Source organism: Lampris incognitus, chromosome 11 (assembly GCF_029633865.1).
Source record: "Lampris incognitus isolate fLamInc1 chromosome 11, fLamInc1.hap2, whole genome shotgun sequence".
Classification (NCBI taxonomy): domain Eukaryota; kingdom Metazoa; phylum Chordata; class Actinopteri; order Lampriformes; family Lampridae; genus Lampris; species Lampris incognitus.
This window is the reverse complement of record NC_079221.1, coordinates 28,016,432-28,036,295: the sequence shown is the minus strand read 5'-3', so window position 1 is coordinate 28,036,295 and position 19,864 is coordinate 28,016,432. Positions and strand designations below refer to the sequence as shown.

The following is a 19,864-nucleotide window of genomic DNA, read 5'->3' as shown; positions in this document are numbered from 1 at the left end:
CCCATGTACTGCTGGAATTTACACCAGGCCTTGGTGGATAACAGCTGCTCATCTATTGTGATGTTAGCACCAGGTTTGTAACAGGCAATGTGGTTCTATACAAATCTGTTCCAGGTGGCTGACATCAGGGCAAACTTGTTATCCTGCAGACGTACATGCCAGGTCTCCTTCTTGTCACACCGTAGGAACCGCATGATCTCCTTGAAGCGGTTCCTGGACATGGTTTCGCTGAAAAACGGGATGCCCTGTTTTTCAGACCACAGCTTGGCCAACTCTATGCCTCTAGACAGTGTGCCCCAGATGAAAAGTATGACGAGAAAACTTTTAGTTCAGCCACTGTCAGGTCCCATGAGCCATCACCAAGCTGCCAACATGCCTCAGCTACAGTGCATGCCACGATGTGAACCAGCATGTCGCTGTCAACTAGACACATGAAGTATGCAAGCGCACTGTCAATGTTGCACCTAGCGTGCGCCATGGGACTGGCAATTTCGGTGGACACATTGTGGGTCTTTCTTTTTCTAGGATGATCAGTTGGCAGGGGGCCCTTCCACACCGTCCCGTCTTTCCTCTTTACCAGACCTAGATCGGGAAGACCAGCTCCGTCAGCCGTGGGCAGGACATCTGTGTCTGTAGTCTCTGGTGGAAGCACAGACCTCTTTTTCCTCAGTGGAGACTCACATTCACCCTCAGATGAGGATGAGGACGACCTGTTTTCATCCATCCAGGAATGGCCGCCATCACTCACAACCTCCGACAGCTCGCCTGCATCGGAATCGCCACTGTCCAACACCTGTTAATACTGCAACACCTCGTGGCATTCATGGAGCGTCTGATACGGCGGCTGTACCCAGACATGTTGGAAATATTCCTTATCAGACTGTTACTCTGCACTGGAGAACGCTAGTGAGTTTCTAGGACAGCGCGATGAATGTTGCAAAGGAAATGACACGACCAACACACATCATCAATAGTGGACAACCGAACATGACGTGCGCCATGACACGCAAATGACGAGCCGTCTTCTTGACGCCTCATGGTCATTTTAAGTAGCTCTTATCATAACTTTTTTTTTGTGCAATTGATTGAAAACTCATTTTAATGCAAATATGTGCAATTTTAGGAGCATTCAGGGAGCAGCAGGTCTATATCTTCTTTTTATTTTTCCTCTCACAAAGTTATTTAACTTAGAAAATCCAAAACCATCAAAATGACGGCCTTGGTCGTTCCAGTGTTAACCGTGCCTATGTCTACCTGGATAAGCCAGCAAGCACTGCGAGGGTCATGTTCTTTGACTTCTGTAGTGCCTTCAACACCATCCAGCCGTCTCTATTGGGTGAGAAGCTGACAGCAATGCAGGTAGATGCCCCCCTTGTGTCCTGGATTATTGACTACCTTATTGGTAGACCACAGTATGTGTGCTTGCATACTGTATGTCAGACAGAGTGGTCAGCAACACTGGGGCTCTGCAGGGGACAGTCCTGTCTTCCTTCCTTTTCACCCTCTACACCATGTATTCTGCCACCCCTATACGCCCTGCATAAGCTGGCAGATAGACAACTCCTCCAGTCACCACGCTGAAGAGGGTGCTTAGTTCCATTCCGTTCAGTGGTTGACTGGAAGTAGGGTAAAACTACAAGAGAGACAAGAAAATAAGTATATAAAGTTCAATACCTCAATAAAAATGACTGAAATAATATTTGAGTTTCAAGTGTGTTACTGCTGTGCAATTTTTAGCATACACTTTATTATTGACCAACTAAGGTGAGTATTTTGGCTAAACTGATGACAATGGATTATCACATCCAACTAATTCGCTAAAGTTAGCATTCGCTAATAACCGCACATGTAATATGAACTCATACAATAAAATATGAAATATTACATCAAGCCAAACTAATATGACTTAAGACTTGTGTTAAGAAAACTAACCTACCGACAGTTCATCCAAAATCATGAAATGTATCCATCCATCCACTATCTTGACCACTTATCCTGCTGTCAGGGTCACAGGGATGCTGGAGCCTATTCCAGCAGTCATTGGACAGGCCGCCAGGCCATCACAGGGCCAACACACACACATTCATTCCTAGGGACAATTTAGTACGGCCAGTTCACCTGACTTAATCTCTTTGGACTGTGGGAGGAAACCGGAGCCCCCCAGAGGAAACCCACGCAGACACAGGGAGAATATGCAAACTCCACACAGAATGACCCGGGATGACCCACCGAGGTTGGACTACCCCGGGGCTCGAACCCAGGACCTTCTTCCTGTGAGGCGACTGCGCTAACCACTGCGCCACCGTGCCGCCTGCATGAAATGTATGTAGAGGAATATCGATATCGTGAACAAAATGTCTCGAGGCTTTTTCCAAGTTTTCTGTTAACTAATATACACTTCCTGTACTGTCAATATTGTATTGATGACATCAGTGAACAGAAAACTCTTTTAAAGAGATGGTACACATTAACTATACTGACAGCACACTCCCTGCCTGGTAGCCTAGGATACTACTACCTTTGCCTGTAACAACCCAAATAAAGAAAAGCTGACCTATCATTCCTCTGCGGGAAGGAGTGTCAGTACTTGAGTTATAGCTCTTAGGAAAAACTTCATCCCTTCTTTATCCACAACCTTGATTTCCACCTTACGGATTTTTCTGTCATCACTCGGGAATACTTTGCTGATGTGCCCTAATGGCCTGCCGTTCCTTTTGGACTGAGAGTCTTTTGTAAGCACTACAGTCCCTTCTGCGATGTTCTCCTTGGTAGCCTGCCACTTTCTTCTGGGTTGAAGCGTAGACAGGTATTGTTTCTGCCACCTGTCCCAAAAGGTGCTTGCCAAGCTCTGCCCCCGTTTCCATCGGTGCCTGTAGAGGTGAGTACCATCAAACTTGCCTGGAGGAACAGGACATGGACCAGACCTCTGTGTAGGTAGAGTTGTAGGTGTCATAATGAAAGGGTCCTCTGGATCTGTGGAGACAGGCATCAGAGGCCTGGGATTCACAATGGCAGTCACCTCGGCCATTAATGTGGTAAGCACTTCGTGAGTAATTCTTAAGAATCCCATTCGAAGCATCATAGAGTCCAGACTTTTACAGGTAATGCTAATCATCCGCTCCCACGCACCCCCCATATGTGAGGCATGGGGCGGGTTAAAGATCCATGCTCTGTGAGAAACTTAAGACACTTTTCTCGTACAAGTTGGAGGGGGTGTTCAACTCCGCATGCTCCTACAAAATTGGCTCCTCGATCGGAACGTATCTGCTTCACTTGACCACGAATGGCGATAAAGCGTCTCATGGCGTTTATGAAGCAAGACGTGTCCGTACTCTATGATCTCAATGTGGATTGCTCTGATGCTTAGGCAGGTGAATAGCACTGCTCATCTCTTATTGTTGGCATGGCCTCCCCTGGTGCGCCGGGTAGAGATGGTCCAGGGCCCAAACACATCAAGTCCCACATATGTAAATGGAGGTTCAGTGCTGACTCTGCCCATGGATGTCTGCCATTTTCTGCACTCACATCTGCCACGAAGCCTTCGGCATGTAACACATCTGAAGATGAGGGAGCATACGGATCTTTTAGCTCCCACAATCCAGTAACCTGCCATGCATACAGCACTTTCAGTTAAATGCCGCCCCTGATGGTGAGACTGCTCATGATAACGTCTCAGAATGAACACTGCAACGTGATGTCATCCAGGGATTATGATGGGATTCTTCTCATTATGTCCAATGTTTGCTTGAGAACTGTCAGCAGGCCATCCTCTCCTATGACAGGATTCAGGGCAAGTAGGGGGCAATCTTGTGGGAGGCTCTCACCATTTCTAATGCACCAGGTCTAGTACTCTCAGGCCACTGGCATGAACTTCTGTAGGGAAATCACTCATGACTTCTTTACAGTGTGAGGTGAGCTCGTGGAGCCTTAAGTTAGAACAACCCAGCATCTTTTGTGTTGTTTTGAGGAGGTCGATGGCAGCTGCAGCGGTTACTAATGACTTTAAGACATCGTCAACATAGAAATCTCTCTCCACAAATTCTCGGGCATCTTCTCTATACTCTGCCTCACCCTCTCTTGCCGCTTGTCTGAGACCATAAATCACAACAGCGGGAGAGGGCTGTTGCTAAAAACATGGAACTTTCATCCTAAACTCTATGACAATCTTGCTTTCGTCATTATCCTGATACCAGAAGAATCGGAGGAAGTTTCTGTCTTGTGGTCGGACAACAAAGCAGTGGAACATCTGCTGTATGTCTGTAGTAATAGCCACTGCTACTTTGCTGAAAATGACTATAAAATTAAGTAATAGCCACTGCTGCTTTCCTAAAAATGACTATGAAATGATATTAGTTTTAAGTGTGTTACTGTTACGCAATTTCTAGCATACACTATTATTGACCAAGTACAGTGTGTATTTTGGCTAAACTAATGACAACAGATTATCACATCCAACTAATTCGCTGGTGTTAGCATTCACTGATAACAGCACATGTAATATGAACTCATACAATAAATTACGAAATATTACATCAAGCCAAACTAATATGACTAACAAGTATGACTTAAGACTTATGTTAAGAAAACTAACATACCGACAGTGCATCCAAACACATGAAATGTATGTAGAGGTATATCAATATCGTGAACAAAACGTCTCAAGCCTTTTTCCAAGTTTTCTGTTAACTAATACACTTCCTATACTGTCGATATGGTATTGATGACGCCATCAGTAAACAAAAGACTCTTAAAGAGACAGTACACCTGAACTATACTGACAGCAAACCCCAGACTTCAACTGCCACAAAGAGTCCTGCCATCTTAAGAAGTTCTCTGATGACTCTGATGCTGTTGTCGCATGCATCAGTAAGGGGCAAGGAGGCTGAGTACAGGGCTGTGGTTGGAAACTTTGTCACATGGTGTGAGTGGAACCATCTGCAGTTCAACGTGACTAAGACAAAGGAGCTGATTGTTGATCTGAGGAGGGACATGACACCAGTGACCCGTTTCCATCCAGGGGGTCAGTATGGACAACTGTGGAATACTGCAAGTACCTGTTGGTGTATTTAGACAATAAACTGGACTAGGCTAAGAACACTGATGCCCTCTACAAGAACTGACAAAGCGGTCTCTACTTTTTGAGGAGACTGAGGTTCTTCAGAATCTGCCAGCCAATGTTCAGGATGTGGTATGAGTATGCTCTCCTGTTTGCTGTTGTGTGTTGGAGCAGCAGGTTGAGGGTAGCGTATGCATACAGGCTCAATAAAGTGATCCGCAAGACCGGTGACGTTGTGGGGGTGGAACTGAATTCTCTGGCAGTGGTTTCTGAAAGGAGCACGCTGTTGAAGTTAATGTGCCATCATGGACAATGTCCCCCATTCACTCCATGACAGGCTAAACAGGCACAGGAGTACTTTTAGTAATACCAACGATGTCACTAAAGTTACACGATTGGTCGGCTGGCCACCCTTAACAACGGCCAATGTCTTTTCAGTGATCATGTTACGGCTTAATTCCACGTGCACAGCTGCCTTGCGTTCCTCTGGAGCTAATCACAGCCATACTAGACAGTGCTTGTGATTTTGCCAGACGCACCACAGCATGTATCAGAAGCAGGTCTCTGCTCTGCGCTGCTAAAAAATTGCGTCTAGTCTATTTTTGACAAAAGCCACATCAAGCTGTACAAAGCAGATCGAGCCGGACAGGAATTGGATACAGGAACGGTCAAGTTTCAAAATAAAACACCCTGTGCAGAGTGCAGATTCCTGATCGTATATCACATCACTACATCAACATTACATCATAACCTGTGGCACCATGCCAGAAGTCAGAAGTAGGAAATAAACAAACACAATTAAAATAGACAAAAACAAAACCATTTAACTATTAATTCTGCTTACTCATGGTAGAATCAGAAAAATCAAGAAAAAATGACCAAGTCAACAAAATCGGACAGGCAAAACTCTCCGTTTCTGAAACGCTCTCGGTGGGGTATGAAGCAGAACAAAACTGCGTTGCAGACACGATGTCATAGAGCCATGCCCGGTGGAATCAAGGCATTAGATGACTGAGTGAAAAAGTTACACGATTTGGCTGCTGGATCAGGTGACCAACGACATCACTTAAGTTACACGATTGGTCAGCTGACCAATGACATCACTGGCAAACAGAACTATGGTATGAACGTAGCTTAACCATGTCATGTGTTATACTACTTTCGTATACTTTAACAAATATTACTGGGACCACTACAGAAAATTGCAGATGAACATTTGATATCCAGGAATTCACATTGTAGACACTACCACTGACTATCCCTCTAAAAAATTGGCCACAGTTTCGAACATGGACCATACACAATCCAGCCATATACTAGGTTTTGTCCTAGTCTTGTTTACATCACAAAAACCTACCGATTTAACGGGTTTGTAGACTTTTTATATGCACTGTATACCAGCTGTTTCACAACATTGTTGAAAGATTTATCGGCTCGTTAGTTATGCTTTTTAATTGTTCATTCATTCATGTCCTATTCAACATAAGCACTGGAACAAGATCGTACAACTTTCTGCAAATATAAATCAGCTGTATCGACAATGTTATTAGTGGCATTTCCTTTGTCGTATACCCTCTGGAAATTCCATCTTAGAGATAGGGTGAGGAGCTCGAACGTCTGGAGGGAGCTCAGAGTAAAGCCGCTGCTCCTTCGCATCGAAAGGAGCCAGTTGAGGTGGTTCAGGCATCTGATTAGGATGCCTCTTGGGCACCTTCCTTTGGAGGTTTACCGGGCATGGCCAACTGGGAGGAGACCCCGGGGTAGACCCAGAACCTACCGGAGGGGGGCTACATGTCCAATCTGGCCTGGGAATGCCTTGGGATCCCCCAGGAAGAGCTAGAGGGCGTTGCTGGGGAGAGGGACGTCTGGAGTGCCCTACTTAGCTTGCTGCCACCGCGACCTGACCCCCAGAGAAGCGGCTGAAGATGAATGAATGAATGTTAGGGTTAATACTCCTGTCTGTACCCCTGACTGAGGTATGGCAAAATGAACTGGAATTGGTCCCCAGGCGCTGCATGGCGGCTGCCCAAGGATGGGTTAAATGCAGAGAAAGAATTACCCCACATATTAATAAATTTGTAAAAAAAAAAAAATTTAAAAATTCACCTACGGTGACGAGCATGCTCCCAACTTTATTTAATCCAAGGTCTAAGAGTACAGTGTCATTCTTGGTTTGAGGCCTGACCTTACTGTTTTAATAAGAGCACCAGGCATTATACCAGTGTTCCTTTTTGTTACGTTCTCTTATACAAGGCTTAATATCACATTGTCACTATCCCAATTAGTTTAGTGGTTATGATGGGAACCAATACAAGATTTGACCGTTTGTTAACAGGCGTATATGTATGGGCATGCATTTGTGCTTGCCTGTCTGTAAACAGGTTTTCCAGGGGTCAGAAAAGTAGAGGTTCAGTATATGGACTTTGGCAACAAGCAGATCCTGTCCTTCCGTGACCTGAGGAAGATCAAGGATGAATTCTTTGACCTCCCTGCTAAGGTGAGAGCAAACCTAACCGTTTTATCCCTCATAGATTAAATGATTGATTGGTTGACTATAAATTTGTATTTTGTGGCTGGAAAATACAGAACCAAACAGAAGTAAAAGCAATGTTTTTATCCCTCAGATAGATAAAAGGATTGATTGGTTGACTGATTGATTGGTTTTTGTACTTGGAAAATACAGAAGCAAATGAGCAATTTCAGTAAATCATTTGATTTTGAGCATAACTGGGGAGACCTAATTGATATATGGGTCTGTTTTCCAAGTCCTCTTTTAATCTTCCCCCCAACTAAAATGTTCCTAAACATGAAAATTAATGAATTAGTCTTGACTTCAGAGTGGGGGGAATTTCTGTAGTTGAGCCTGACTGCTGACCTTCCTGTGGTCAAAGAAATTTAAAAAAGAAAAATAGAGAGAGAGAGAGAATTTTCAAATTAGATCAATAAACTAATGCATAGCTATTCATCATCATAACGTGAGGCTTGTGCAGTAATTAACTGGTCAGACAGGTTCCTGTCCACTAGGTCATAAGGAATATGGACAAAGCAGTGTCAGTCAGGAAACTCCTGAGCAAAGAGCCATTAGCCACGTTTTCACGGTACACCAATTGTACTCCAGTCTGTGCTGCTCATCAGCCCCTCTGCTCTGCTGCTTATTGTGCTGGCTTGTCTGCTGCTTACCCACCTCCACTCCACCTGCCACCTGTTGCCTACTGTGTGGGAGATTGTGCTTAATATTTTGATAAATATCGTGCATTCTCGGTTCAGTCAGTACATACAAGCAGATCTGTTCGTCGTCAAAGCTAAATATCGTATCACCGCTCTAATGGAAACCAAAAAAAAATCTTTTTTTTTTTTCCTTCCACATTTTTCCTTAAGTTGACTCGACCAAACTGTCATTAAGCTAACCGAATGTGTCTCCTCTCTCTACTCAAGGCCATTCGGTGCTGCCTATCAGATTTGTCTCTGCAGCAAGGAGAAACCTGGAGTGATTCCTGCACCGACCGATTTATCAGCCTAGCTCACCAAAAACTGGTCATTGTTGTTGCCACAGGTACTGTGTTTGTGTGTGCGTGTGCGTGTGTGTAGATGGACCTTCGGATACAGACAGGTTTACAAGCGATGCACATCTTGGTTTGATATACGTTGGTCTGATATACCTAGCTAGATATTATATCAATCTAATAGTGATATGATATGAGACTAGATATCATCTGGGATTTTGGATATCAATATCTTGATTTAACTTAAATGTTGTCATTCTGCGGTCTTCAAACTTGCATTACAGTAAAGTGATAACATTTTCTTATTAGACTTATTAACTGAGTGAAATGAACAGTGAATGTCTACCAATTTAGTCATCATATCCGCATTACTAATCATCTCTCAATTTTTATGCCTCCGCACGGTGATAGCCATGGCCAAATAGATGTTTTCGAATCCCATTCTTGTGAACGAGATATCTCAGGTACCCGGCACAAACATCCACTTGGACTCAAGGATGAACTGATCAGAATTTGGTGGTCAAAGATCAAGGTCACTGTGACCTCAGAACTCGAGTTCATACGCGAAGTATAACAAAGTTTCACATAAATGTCGAATATGATAAAAGATGAAGTGATGACATTATAAAGGTCAACTATAGTGTGACATCATAATGTTCTGCAAAAACTCTTTTCCAGTCATTATTTAATGCCATAACTCGGGAACAGAAGGGGAGATTGTGAACATGTTTCACATTTGGTGGGATACTGAATTGGTGACACTACTCTCGGTTGCCCACTTTGAAACTGGTGATTGTATAGACCTCCTGTGCCGCTATGTTGAAGATGTGTGTGAAGCGTCCACGTTTTAGAATTTGTAGCTTCTTTGCAGCAACATCCATATCTGAAGTATTGTCTACTTTCATGGCTACAACTTCGTGTTTTATCGGAATCAGCTTTATTGGCTAAGCATGTTAACACACGGATTTTGTTTCTCACAATAAACTTACACACTAATAGACATAAAGCCAAATAAGAACAGCAACGCTGAGGCAAGGGGAAAGACAATGAATAACAAGCTAGACAACAACAAAAGGAATGGTTTTCCAAATACATTTGACTAGGGAAGTTTGCTTACCACTGTAGCTGAGAAAACAATCTTGCAATGAATGGGTGCAGAGCCTGGGCTGAAATACTGGGGAGGTTCGTCCGCGGTGGTGTAGCAGTCTAAGCATCGGCTTTGTGTCGATGCAGTTGCTCACTGGGGACCGGGGTTCGCGCCCCAGTCTCGTCAGGTCCGACTATGGCCGGATTCGATGAAGCGGCAATAATTGGCAACGCTGTCTTCGGGAGGGGGGTGGAGTCGGCTTGTGTTCGTCACATGAATGCATCTCTGTGTGTGTTGGAAAAAGCAGTGGTTCAGCCTGGATTCGCCTTGTCATGAAAGTGGGGAGGCGTCTCCTTCGAGACTGCCAGCCGGAGAGATGCAGTTGGCGAACGCATGCAGTACGAGGGTGGGTGTTTGAACTGAAAAAATAGGGATCGATTGGCCACTAAATTGGGAGAAATCAGAAGTAAATGTATAAAAAAAAAAAGAAATACTGGAGAGGTGATGAGCTGATTGAAGGCAGGTGTTGCATGAGCTGAGTCACTTTGTTCATAGAACAGCAACCCAAATCGCATCATGGTCACTGTAATTAGGAAGCAGTTTGCATACACGGATTTTGTTGGTTGCTATACACATTAAGTCTATTAAGGTATTTTTGTATAGCCCAATATCACAAATTACAGATTTGCAGTGGGCATAACAGCAACACAACATCCTGTCCTTAGACCCTCTCATCAGACAACAGGGAGAACAAATAGGAAACCTCAGGGAGAGCAGCAGAGGAGAGATCTCTCCCACGACGGACAGCGTGCAATAGATGTTCTGTTTACACAATTTACACAATACAACATTGAAAGAGGATAACAGAATTATAATGGACTTATAATTTTTTATATTTTTAATTTGATTTAATTTTTTTTTTTTTTTGGTTATACATTTATTTCTGATTTTTCCCTTTTTTCTCCCACTGCTTTTTCCGACACAGCCAGAGATGCATTCATGTGACAAACAAGCCGACTCCGCCCCCCTCCCGAAGACAGCGTTGCCAATATTGCTGCTTCATCGAGTCCGGCCATAGTCAGATCTGACAAGATCGGGGCACTAACCCCGGTCCCCAGTGGGCAACTGCATCAACACAAAGCCGATGCTTAGACCGCTACACCACCGCGGACCCATACTTATAAAATTTATGAGGAATATGATGCGCAGGATGCCAAGCAGTGTCCAAAAGCCATCGGGACAGTCCAGGACCCAAGCCACGCGACCAGCATCATTATGTAAAAAATGTAAACAAAATTATATGGATTTATAAAAATAAAATGTGATGAGGGGCATGGCAGGCAGCGTCCAAGTGGCGACCACCATCACCATGGAGACCTGGGAGGAGAACGGACTGCACATGCACACAAAGGAGACTCACATGACACCATTCACACACAGAAAAAGACAAAGGAGAAGACATCATTCAGAGAGAGAGAAAAGAACTGAGAGAAGAAAAAAGTTTGCAATAGTCATTAGTCATAATCTATACTCTAATCTTTTCAGCAGAACAGTGGTTGGTAAATTCATTGAGACATAAAACCAACCCGCCATGGAGTATAGGTTGTGAAGCACTCAGCTTAAAGACAACTATTTGTAAGCTAAGGCAAAAAGATGAGATTTAAGTTTGGATTTAAAGGACTCAACAGACTCTGATTGGCTGATGGCAGCAGGCAGGTTGTTCCACAAGAACGAAGCCCGATAGGAAAAGGCCCTGCCACCAGCTGACTTCTTTTTAACTTTGGGCACACACAGGAGCCCTGTATTTTGAGAGCAAAGAGCTCGAGGTGGAATGTACGGTTTAAGGAGATCAGACAGGTTAGATGGGGCTAGCCCATTTAGGATTTTATAAGTCAGCAGAAGCACCTTTTATTCTGATCTAACATGGATAGGAAGCCAATGAAGGGAGGCAAGAATTGGTGTAATATGGTCAAATTTCCTAGATTTAGTTAGGATTCTAGCAGCAGAATTCTGAACCATCTGAAGACTTTTGTACTAGAATGTGGCAGACCTGAAAACGGAACATTACAGTAATCGAGTCTGGATGAAACAAATGCATGTATTAGAGTCTCTGCATCAGCCATGGAGAGAAGACCAAATTTTAGCTATGTTATGTAAGTGAAAAAGGCAGTCTTGGTGATTTCTTTAATATGCTTATCAAAGGAAAGGCCGCGATCAAACGTAACACCAAGACTTTTGGCTGCCACACTTTGTTAAACCACAGAGTTGCCGATTGTTATCTTTACTTGATCAAATTGGTGTCTGTGTCTAGCAGGGCCAATGACCAGCATCTCGGTTTTATCCGAATTTAAAAGCAGAAAATTAAGTGACATCCAGTTTTTCACAGTAGCCAAGCAGGCCTCTAAGTTAGTCATTTGAGTATGATCATCAGCCCTTAAAGGCACATACAGCTGAGTATCATCAGCGTAGCAGTGGAAATTTATTCCATAACTGCGTATAATTTGGCCAAGAGGTGTAATGTAAAGAGAGAAAAGTAGAGAGCTAAAAACTGAGCCCTGAGGCACACCATATTTAACGTCAGAAAATTTTGATATGATATTACTATAGCAGACACAATGTGTTCTTCCAGATAAGTAGGACTTAAGCCAAGAGAGAGCTACGCCAGAGACACCAAAATTACAATTTAATCTTGCGAATAGTATACAGTGATTAATGGTGTCAAAGGCTGCGCTGACGTCCAGAAGTAGAAGTAGAGAAGTGGAATCAGTGTCGATAGCTAGTAAAAGATCGTTCACCACTCTGGTCAGAGTAGTTTCAGTGGAACCATTTTTATGTGTTGTGAATTTCGCATGCTGTTGAAAGCCGTGTCTTTTCCATTATTTCCTGGCCGAGCGCACAATGGTGCTCAGTGAGGAGGTCAAGGTTGAAGTCACCAACAGTCATCGATGACCTTCCAGTTGCACTGATGACCTGTACTAAGTTGTTAACACTAGAACGACCGGGATTTCACGCCTACCTAAAACGACCATGGGCGGTCAAAATTACCAGTGGTTTTTAAACTCTATATTCTGTCAAGATAAATACCCAGTTGCAATATTAATGCATTCCATGTGTTAGTAGTATGTCTGTTAGGAAACGATGGATACCAAAATTAACATTTTAACAACTATAGCACTATTTTTAAACAGTTTAAACTTCAGTGAAACATGGTCGAACTTGAATAGCAAAATTGGAAAAAGTGAAAATATTACCTGAAAAACAAAATGGAAAACACCTATTGCTAATCTAAGAAACGTAGCAAGGCCTATAAAACGTGAAATGTAAAAAAGAACTGAAAATAACTATTGAAACAGTTCCAAACAATGACTGGAACTTAAAAACTATTAGAACAACCATGGGCCGTCAAAATGACCGCCCACAGTTTTTACACTCTATATTCTGTCAAGATAAATACCTAGTTGAGATATTAATGTATCGCATATGTTAATATGTCTGTTAATAAATGACTGACACCAAAATTAACAATTTTAATACTATTTTTCAAACAATTTAAAATCGCCACTGTGCAACATCTGTAAATACTGCAACGCCTCAGTGGTAGTCATGGTGCGTCTGAAATGGCATCTGTAACCGGACATGTTGGCAATAATCAAAAATCACGTTTAGACTATTACTCTGCACTGGAGAATGCTAGTGTGTTTCTAGGACAGAGCAATGAACTTCGCGAAGGAAAGGTGCGACCAACACACGTCATAAATAGTGACATGACGCGCATGATCAAATTATGAGCCATCTTTTTAACGGCTCATGGTCGTTTTAGGTAGATCTTATGTATATTTTTTTTTTTGGCAATTGATCTAAAACTAATTTTAATGCAAATATACGCACTTTAGGGGTATTCAGGGAGTAGCAGATGTGTATCTTTTTTTCCCCCCACAAAGTTATCCATCCATCCGTCCATTATCCAAACCGCTTAGCCTACTCAGGGGCGGGGATGCTGGAGCCTATCCCAGCAATCATTGGGCAGCAGGCGGGGAGACACCCTGGACAGGCTGCCATTCCATCACAGGGCCGACACACACACACATTCACACCTAGGGACAATTTAGTATGACCGATTCACCTGACCTACATGTCTTTTGAACTGTGGGAGGAAACCGGTGGACACCCATGCAGAACACGGGAAAAACATGCTGACTCCACACAGAGGACCACCCAGGACAACCCCCAAGGTTGGACTACCCTGGGACTCAAACCCAGGACCTTCTTGCTGTGAGGCAACCACACTAACCACTGCGCCACCGTGCTGCCGCATGGAGTGCAATGGTTGGTAAATATTAAAAGTTGTCTCTGAGCAAAGCCAACATTATAGGGTGGGACACCACCATCATTATTTGTCTGACCAAATTCGATTTCATTCAGAATTTGGCAAATCAAATGTATAACTGATATTGTGGTCTATGTAATCGATTGCATTGAATGCAGTCGATTCATCATCACAAAGTTATTAAACTTTTAAAATCCAAAAGACAGCCTTGGTCATTCTAGTGTTTAATGTGTTGTAGAATAGAGTCATTGAGGAGCTGGGTGGTCTATACACAGTTACAATACGAGTCCACCCTCTTCACTTGTCCCTGGATGACAACTACGACAGGGGACCTCCTGTTGCTCTGGTAGTCCAACACAAACTCATTGGTTTTCTTTCATAGCATTCGTTTCGTGTCTCATTACGAGTAACGCCCCGGGTGTGCCCTCAACAGAAACCTTTATTACATTACGCCAGCCAATTAGCTGTCCTTGATGACGTGTATGTCATAGGAGGCCACTAGCCTTCTCCAATTATAAAGGGCTGACTTACCATAACTCACTATTCATAAACCTCTCCTCGACTCACAGAAGCTAACGCCCACAATGGAACAGCCGCTCTGGAGTCTAGCTAAACTATTCACAGATACGAGTTACCAACTCGGTCGCCGAATGCTTGGCTCTGGGTCGTTTGTTCAGTTCATAGGGCAGCTCGAGCTTCACTGTAACCAAGTAGCAGCTCGAGCACTGCAACTAGCTAGAAGCAATTCTAGTTGTCTGCGTCCAACTAGTGGTTAAAGTAACAATACTCCTCACTAGCCAAACCAAGAGTAGCAGTACTCCCCGCTTGCTAGGTAGCCATACCTCACGCAGTTAGCCCTGCAGAGTAGAAATACTTAAATGGTTAGCACTCACACCAGCTACACGGAGCTACATCACTGTTTACCCAATGGAGCAATGGAAAGTAGCAATATTTTTTCCCAAACTCACTAGCTGAACAGTAGAAATACTATGCTTTGTATCACACGCCACTTCCAGCTTCAAAGCCAGTGGGCACGTATAGAGCTATTTGTGCACGGCCACCTGTAACTGTTTACACAACTCGGCTAACGAGAAGCTTATTAGCTCTCATGCCTATAGTAAGCTAACCAGGGCTACACCACGGAAACCAACGGCCCCTACTACGGGGGACAATCCACAGGCATGAGCCTGTCCTGCAGTAATAAAATATCACAATTGAACTCTCACACGGTGTGTGCATCCCATCTTGGACTACAGCACACTTGGACAGCTCTAGGTTCACCTGGGGAGTGCATCAACTATGCCTGATTCTCCCCCAGATTTTTCATCATCGACTAGCGTGTTCAGCTAACCTGTTGGGAGGGGATCCCCTCTTTGTAGTTACAGTGAACAAGAACAAGCAAGAACAGTGTGACTTCACTGTTAGCCTGGAACAATCCACCGCTGCAGACATGAAGTGGGGTGACGAACTCGACGCTCTTCTCTCCCCCTTCCACAAGAGGTGATGGGAGGACTGCCTCGCAGGGGATATACCAAAGTCAAATCAAGTCAAGTCAATTTTATTTGTATAGCCCAATATCACAAATCACAAATTTGCTTCAAGGGGCTTTACAGCAACACAACATCCTGTCCTTAGACCCTCGCATTAGAAGTCAGCTGGTGGCAGGGCTTTTTCCTATCGGGCTCCATTGTTGTGGAATAACCTGCCTCCTGCCATCAGAAAATCAGAGTCTGTTGAGTCCTTTAAATCCAAACTTAAAACTCATCTTTTTGCCTTAGTTTGCAATTATTTGCCTTTAAGTTGAGTGCTTCACAACCTTTACTGGATGGCGGGTTGGTTTTCTGTCTCAATTAATTTACCAACCACTGTTCTGCCGACGAGATTATCGAGTATAGATTACAGAGTATAGATTATGACTAATTGATGACTTAATTGATTATGGCTAATGACTATTGCAAACTGTTCTATTCTCTAACATGTCTTTTCTCTCTCTGAATGATGTCTTCTCCTTTAGCTTTTTCTGTGTTTGAGTGGTGTCATGTGAGTCTCTTGCGTGCATGTGCAGTCTCCGTGGTGATGGTGGTCGCTATTTGGATGCTGCCTGCCCTTCCACTCCTCACATAAGTTTTTCTTTTATTACGTGATGATGCTGGTCGCGTGGCTTGGGTCCTGGACTGCTCCGTTGGCATGTGGACACTGCTTGGCATCCTGTGCATCATGTTCTTCATAAATTTTATGTCCATTATAATTCTGTTATCCTCCTTCAATGTTGTATTATGTAAATTGCGTGAACACAACATCCATTGCACACTGTCCGTCTTGGGAGAGAGATCCCTCCTCTGTTGCTCTCCCTGAGGTTTCTTCCTATTTTTTCTCCCTGTTAAAGGTTTTTTTAGGGAGTTCCTTATCCGATGAGAGGGTCTAAGGACAGGATGTTGTGTTGCTGTTAAGCCCACTGAGGGAAATTTTTAGTTTGTGATATTGGGCTATACAAATAAAATTGATTTGTTTGATCTGGATAAGGAACAACTCCCGAAAAGAAACCCTTTAACAGGGAGAAAGAATAGGTAGAAACCCCAGAGAGAGCAACAGAGGAGCGATCTCTCTCCCAAGACGGACAATGTGCTTGGAGAGGATAATGAGGCGGACAGCGAGTCAAAGGGGGGTTCAGAACTGCTCATCGCTGATGATGAAGATGACTACTCCCCCCTGGCACTATTTTGTCAGGCTGCAAAGCCCTCACCCATGGCAGCAAACAAGTAGCAGGATGGGGACACCTCATCCATGGCTATACTGGATATGGACATGCAGGACAATCTAAATGCGTCGCTGTGAATCTCAATATCCCATAATCCTCCGTACAAGCAGTCAACTAGATTTCGCTATGACGGGAAAAACCTGCCCAAGGTGAAAAAGTCGGGAAAATGGCTCCTTTCCATCTTCCTGGAACTCCTGGATGAGCTGGCTGCTACATGGGGAGACAAGCACCCCATCTCCAGTGGCTCCCTACTCGACTGTGAGGGGATGGTGGCAGAGGAGTTGCATCATATGCCGCAGGTGGAGCCAGTTGTGGCCTCTCATCTTCACCCCACTACTCCGATGTCAGCATTTGGGTCCTCCCTGCTCTCCAAAACTGGCTGCGTTCAGTCCAGTCTGACGGATAAAAGCTACCAAGAGGCCACCCTCTCTGTCTGGATCCTGTATGCATCTTCACTCCTAATGGCCTACCAGGCAGAGCTGGAGGGAGAGATGACAGCGAAACCGTATGTGAAATTTGTGTAGGAAATTTGCATCATTACTGTCTACACCTTAGGCAGAGCAGTGGATTTGATGGTCCTGCAAGAAAGAGCCAGGTGGCTAAATCCCACCAACCTTGCCACTAGGGATAAAGAAGATATCCTGGATATGCTGTTTGTCCCACAAATTCTCTTGGGCTCGGCAGTATCCTCCATGACGAAAAGATGCGAGGATAAGAAAAGGGAAAATGAAGCCCTCAATCTCTGCCTGCCCAGGAAGGTTTAGCCAAGCACTGCAGGTCCCCCTCAGCAGATGTTTGCAGAAGCAGTGGTGCGCCCCATGCCTGGCTACAGGATCCCCAAGCTTCCCAGGGCACAGTGTTCTTCAGGCCACTCCCGGGGCTTCACATGCTAAGACCACTTATTCCCCCCATAACTCCATCGGGGGGAGCTTTATCTCCCACTGGTGGGGTAGAGATTGTGAGGGCCAGGCCACAGATGTGTCACCCCAAGAGAGCGCCATTACACCATGGGTAAATTGGCCAACCAGTCAGACTAGCTTGGTCTATCTAGTCAGAAAGACACGAACTGATGAAGCCTCTTGGATGAGAAGCGAAACGTCTTCCCGGAAAAATACGAAGTCCAGTTGCACTCGATTCAATTCCTTTGGATGGCCAACCAGTCCACTTTCAGTAAGAAAGGCATGCACAGAATTAGAATGGGTGTAAAAAAACAATAGACAGGGGTTACTGACTGCAGTTTGCTATTGTTCCGCCTCAGTTTAACAAAATAATCTATTCTCCAGCTTGGGGTGGGGGGGGGGGGGGTTCGGCTCAGCTCGGCTCATATTTTACAAGAGGAGATCAATTCTCTGGAGAAAGCCATAAGAATATTCCGCCTGCTCAGAACCAGGACAGATTTTATTCAAGATCCCTCCTAACCCCGAAGAGGCAGGCAAGGCGTCCGAGCTATCACAGGAAATACAAATTCAGAACGTTGACACACATATATCAGGCAAGGCGTCCGAGCTATCACAGGAAATACAAATTCAGAACGTTGACACACATATATCTTCTGCGTTTTTGTGCACTCAGGAGATTGGTTTATGTCAATCGAGAGGCACATATTTCCACATTCCCATATACCCCTCACACAGGAAATATCTGCATCAGACATGGGCAACTGGCGGCCCACAGACTGCATTCGGGGCCCCGTCCTCACTCAGTACTTCCTGCTGGTCAATTTCCAAATATCAATAAATTGTTGGTTTCGCAGTTGTTGGAAGCAAGCGGGCCATTGAACCACATTTGAACCGGATCCCAATTGTAATTTTACTGTCCACAGATAGAGGGTGCTCCCTCGAAACACAAGAGGCCTGTAGCCAAGCAACTGCTTGCACATGGTCTCATCATGATCTCGGCGGGCCTCTTCCATGACAAGGAGAGACATGAGCGGCAAAAAAAAGAAAACTTGACTGGCAAAAAAAAGAAAACTTGACCTAGAGAATAATGTCTTCCAGGCAAGATGGGGAAACAGAATATCTTTTTACGGAATTCAAAGGCAAACCTATGTGTTTAATGTGCCTGGAAACAAAATCAGCCATGAAGCATTTCAACTTGAGTTGCCACTACAAGACCACGCAAAGACACAAATGTGGCATTTACTCCGGAGGTGCCAGAGCTCGGGCTGGACGATGAACCGAATTTCAGTTACAATTTTGGCTTCCCACGATCATAAAAACAAGATGATCGAAGTAAAACAATTATTATGCCGCATGCCGCGACGTGTAGGCCAGTGTTAGGTTGTGCTGTCAATGCAATGCACCCGTCTTTTCCAGCTAGTTGTGTACCCCACCCCTCCCCTAAAGCTCAAACAGTTTAACTTTTCCCGTTCATGTTAAGAGGTTGGAGGGGTGGCATGCGTTTTTCAGTCTTCGAGTGAAACAACGTTTAGAAGATGGCAGAAAGGCGGCCTTTGGTGGAAAAGAAAGGTAAAACCAATTCAGTTGCCTGGAAGCATTTTGGTCTGGGGGTGTCGGACTTGGAACAGATTAGAATAGTGTGCAAGATTTGTCACATGGTCGTGTCTGCACCCCAAAGCAACACGACCAATTTGTTTAATCACCTGAAGTCCACTCACAAAGTGGTCTATGACGAAGTTATAAAGGAGCAAAAGACACAAAAAGGTAAAAGCTCGTCGACTTCAGCCAGTGCCACCGCAACAAAGTCTTCTATTAAGGAAGGACACTCTACAATGCCACCGCAAATCCCACCAGCTCCAGAAGACATCAAGAGATAACAGATGCTGTAACATTCAGGCTATCCAGACATGTGCCCTATCAGTACCGTTAGCAACCCGGGGTTCAAGAAACTAAACACTTTGGACAAGCGTTACATGTTGACATCGCGTTAACATTTCAGCAGAGTTACACTGCCTGCCCTGTATGATAAATGTTGTGCTGAAGTTGCAAAAGATGTCTCTACAGCAGGGTATTTTGTCATCACAACGGATTTATGGTCAAGCCGCACCATGGAGCCGTATATAAGCCTCATGTTGCATTACATCGATGCAGAATTCACCATGAGGACAAAATGTTTCCAAACTGCATTTTTCCCTGAAGAGACGACACAGGGATAAACATCGCCGATGGTCTGA

At 44.3% G+C, this 19,864-nt stretch overlaps 1 protein-coding gene across 1 annotated transcript in view; it reads left to right on the top strand.

Annotated features, from left to right (window-relative positions):
* The window catches only part of rnf17 (ring finger protein 17), a 207,213-nt gene that overhangs the window by 117,822 nt on the left and 69,527 nt on the right, over window positions 1–19,864 (top strand). Inside the window, exons 20-21 of the mRNA XM_056288888.1 lie at window positions 7,438–7,553; window positions 8,492–8,609. Of these exons, the coding sequence (XP_056144863.1) occupies window positions 7,438–7,553; window positions 8,492–8,609 (234 nt within the window). The remainder of the gene's footprint in view (window positions 1–7,437; window positions 7,554–8,491; window positions 8,610–19,864) is intronic.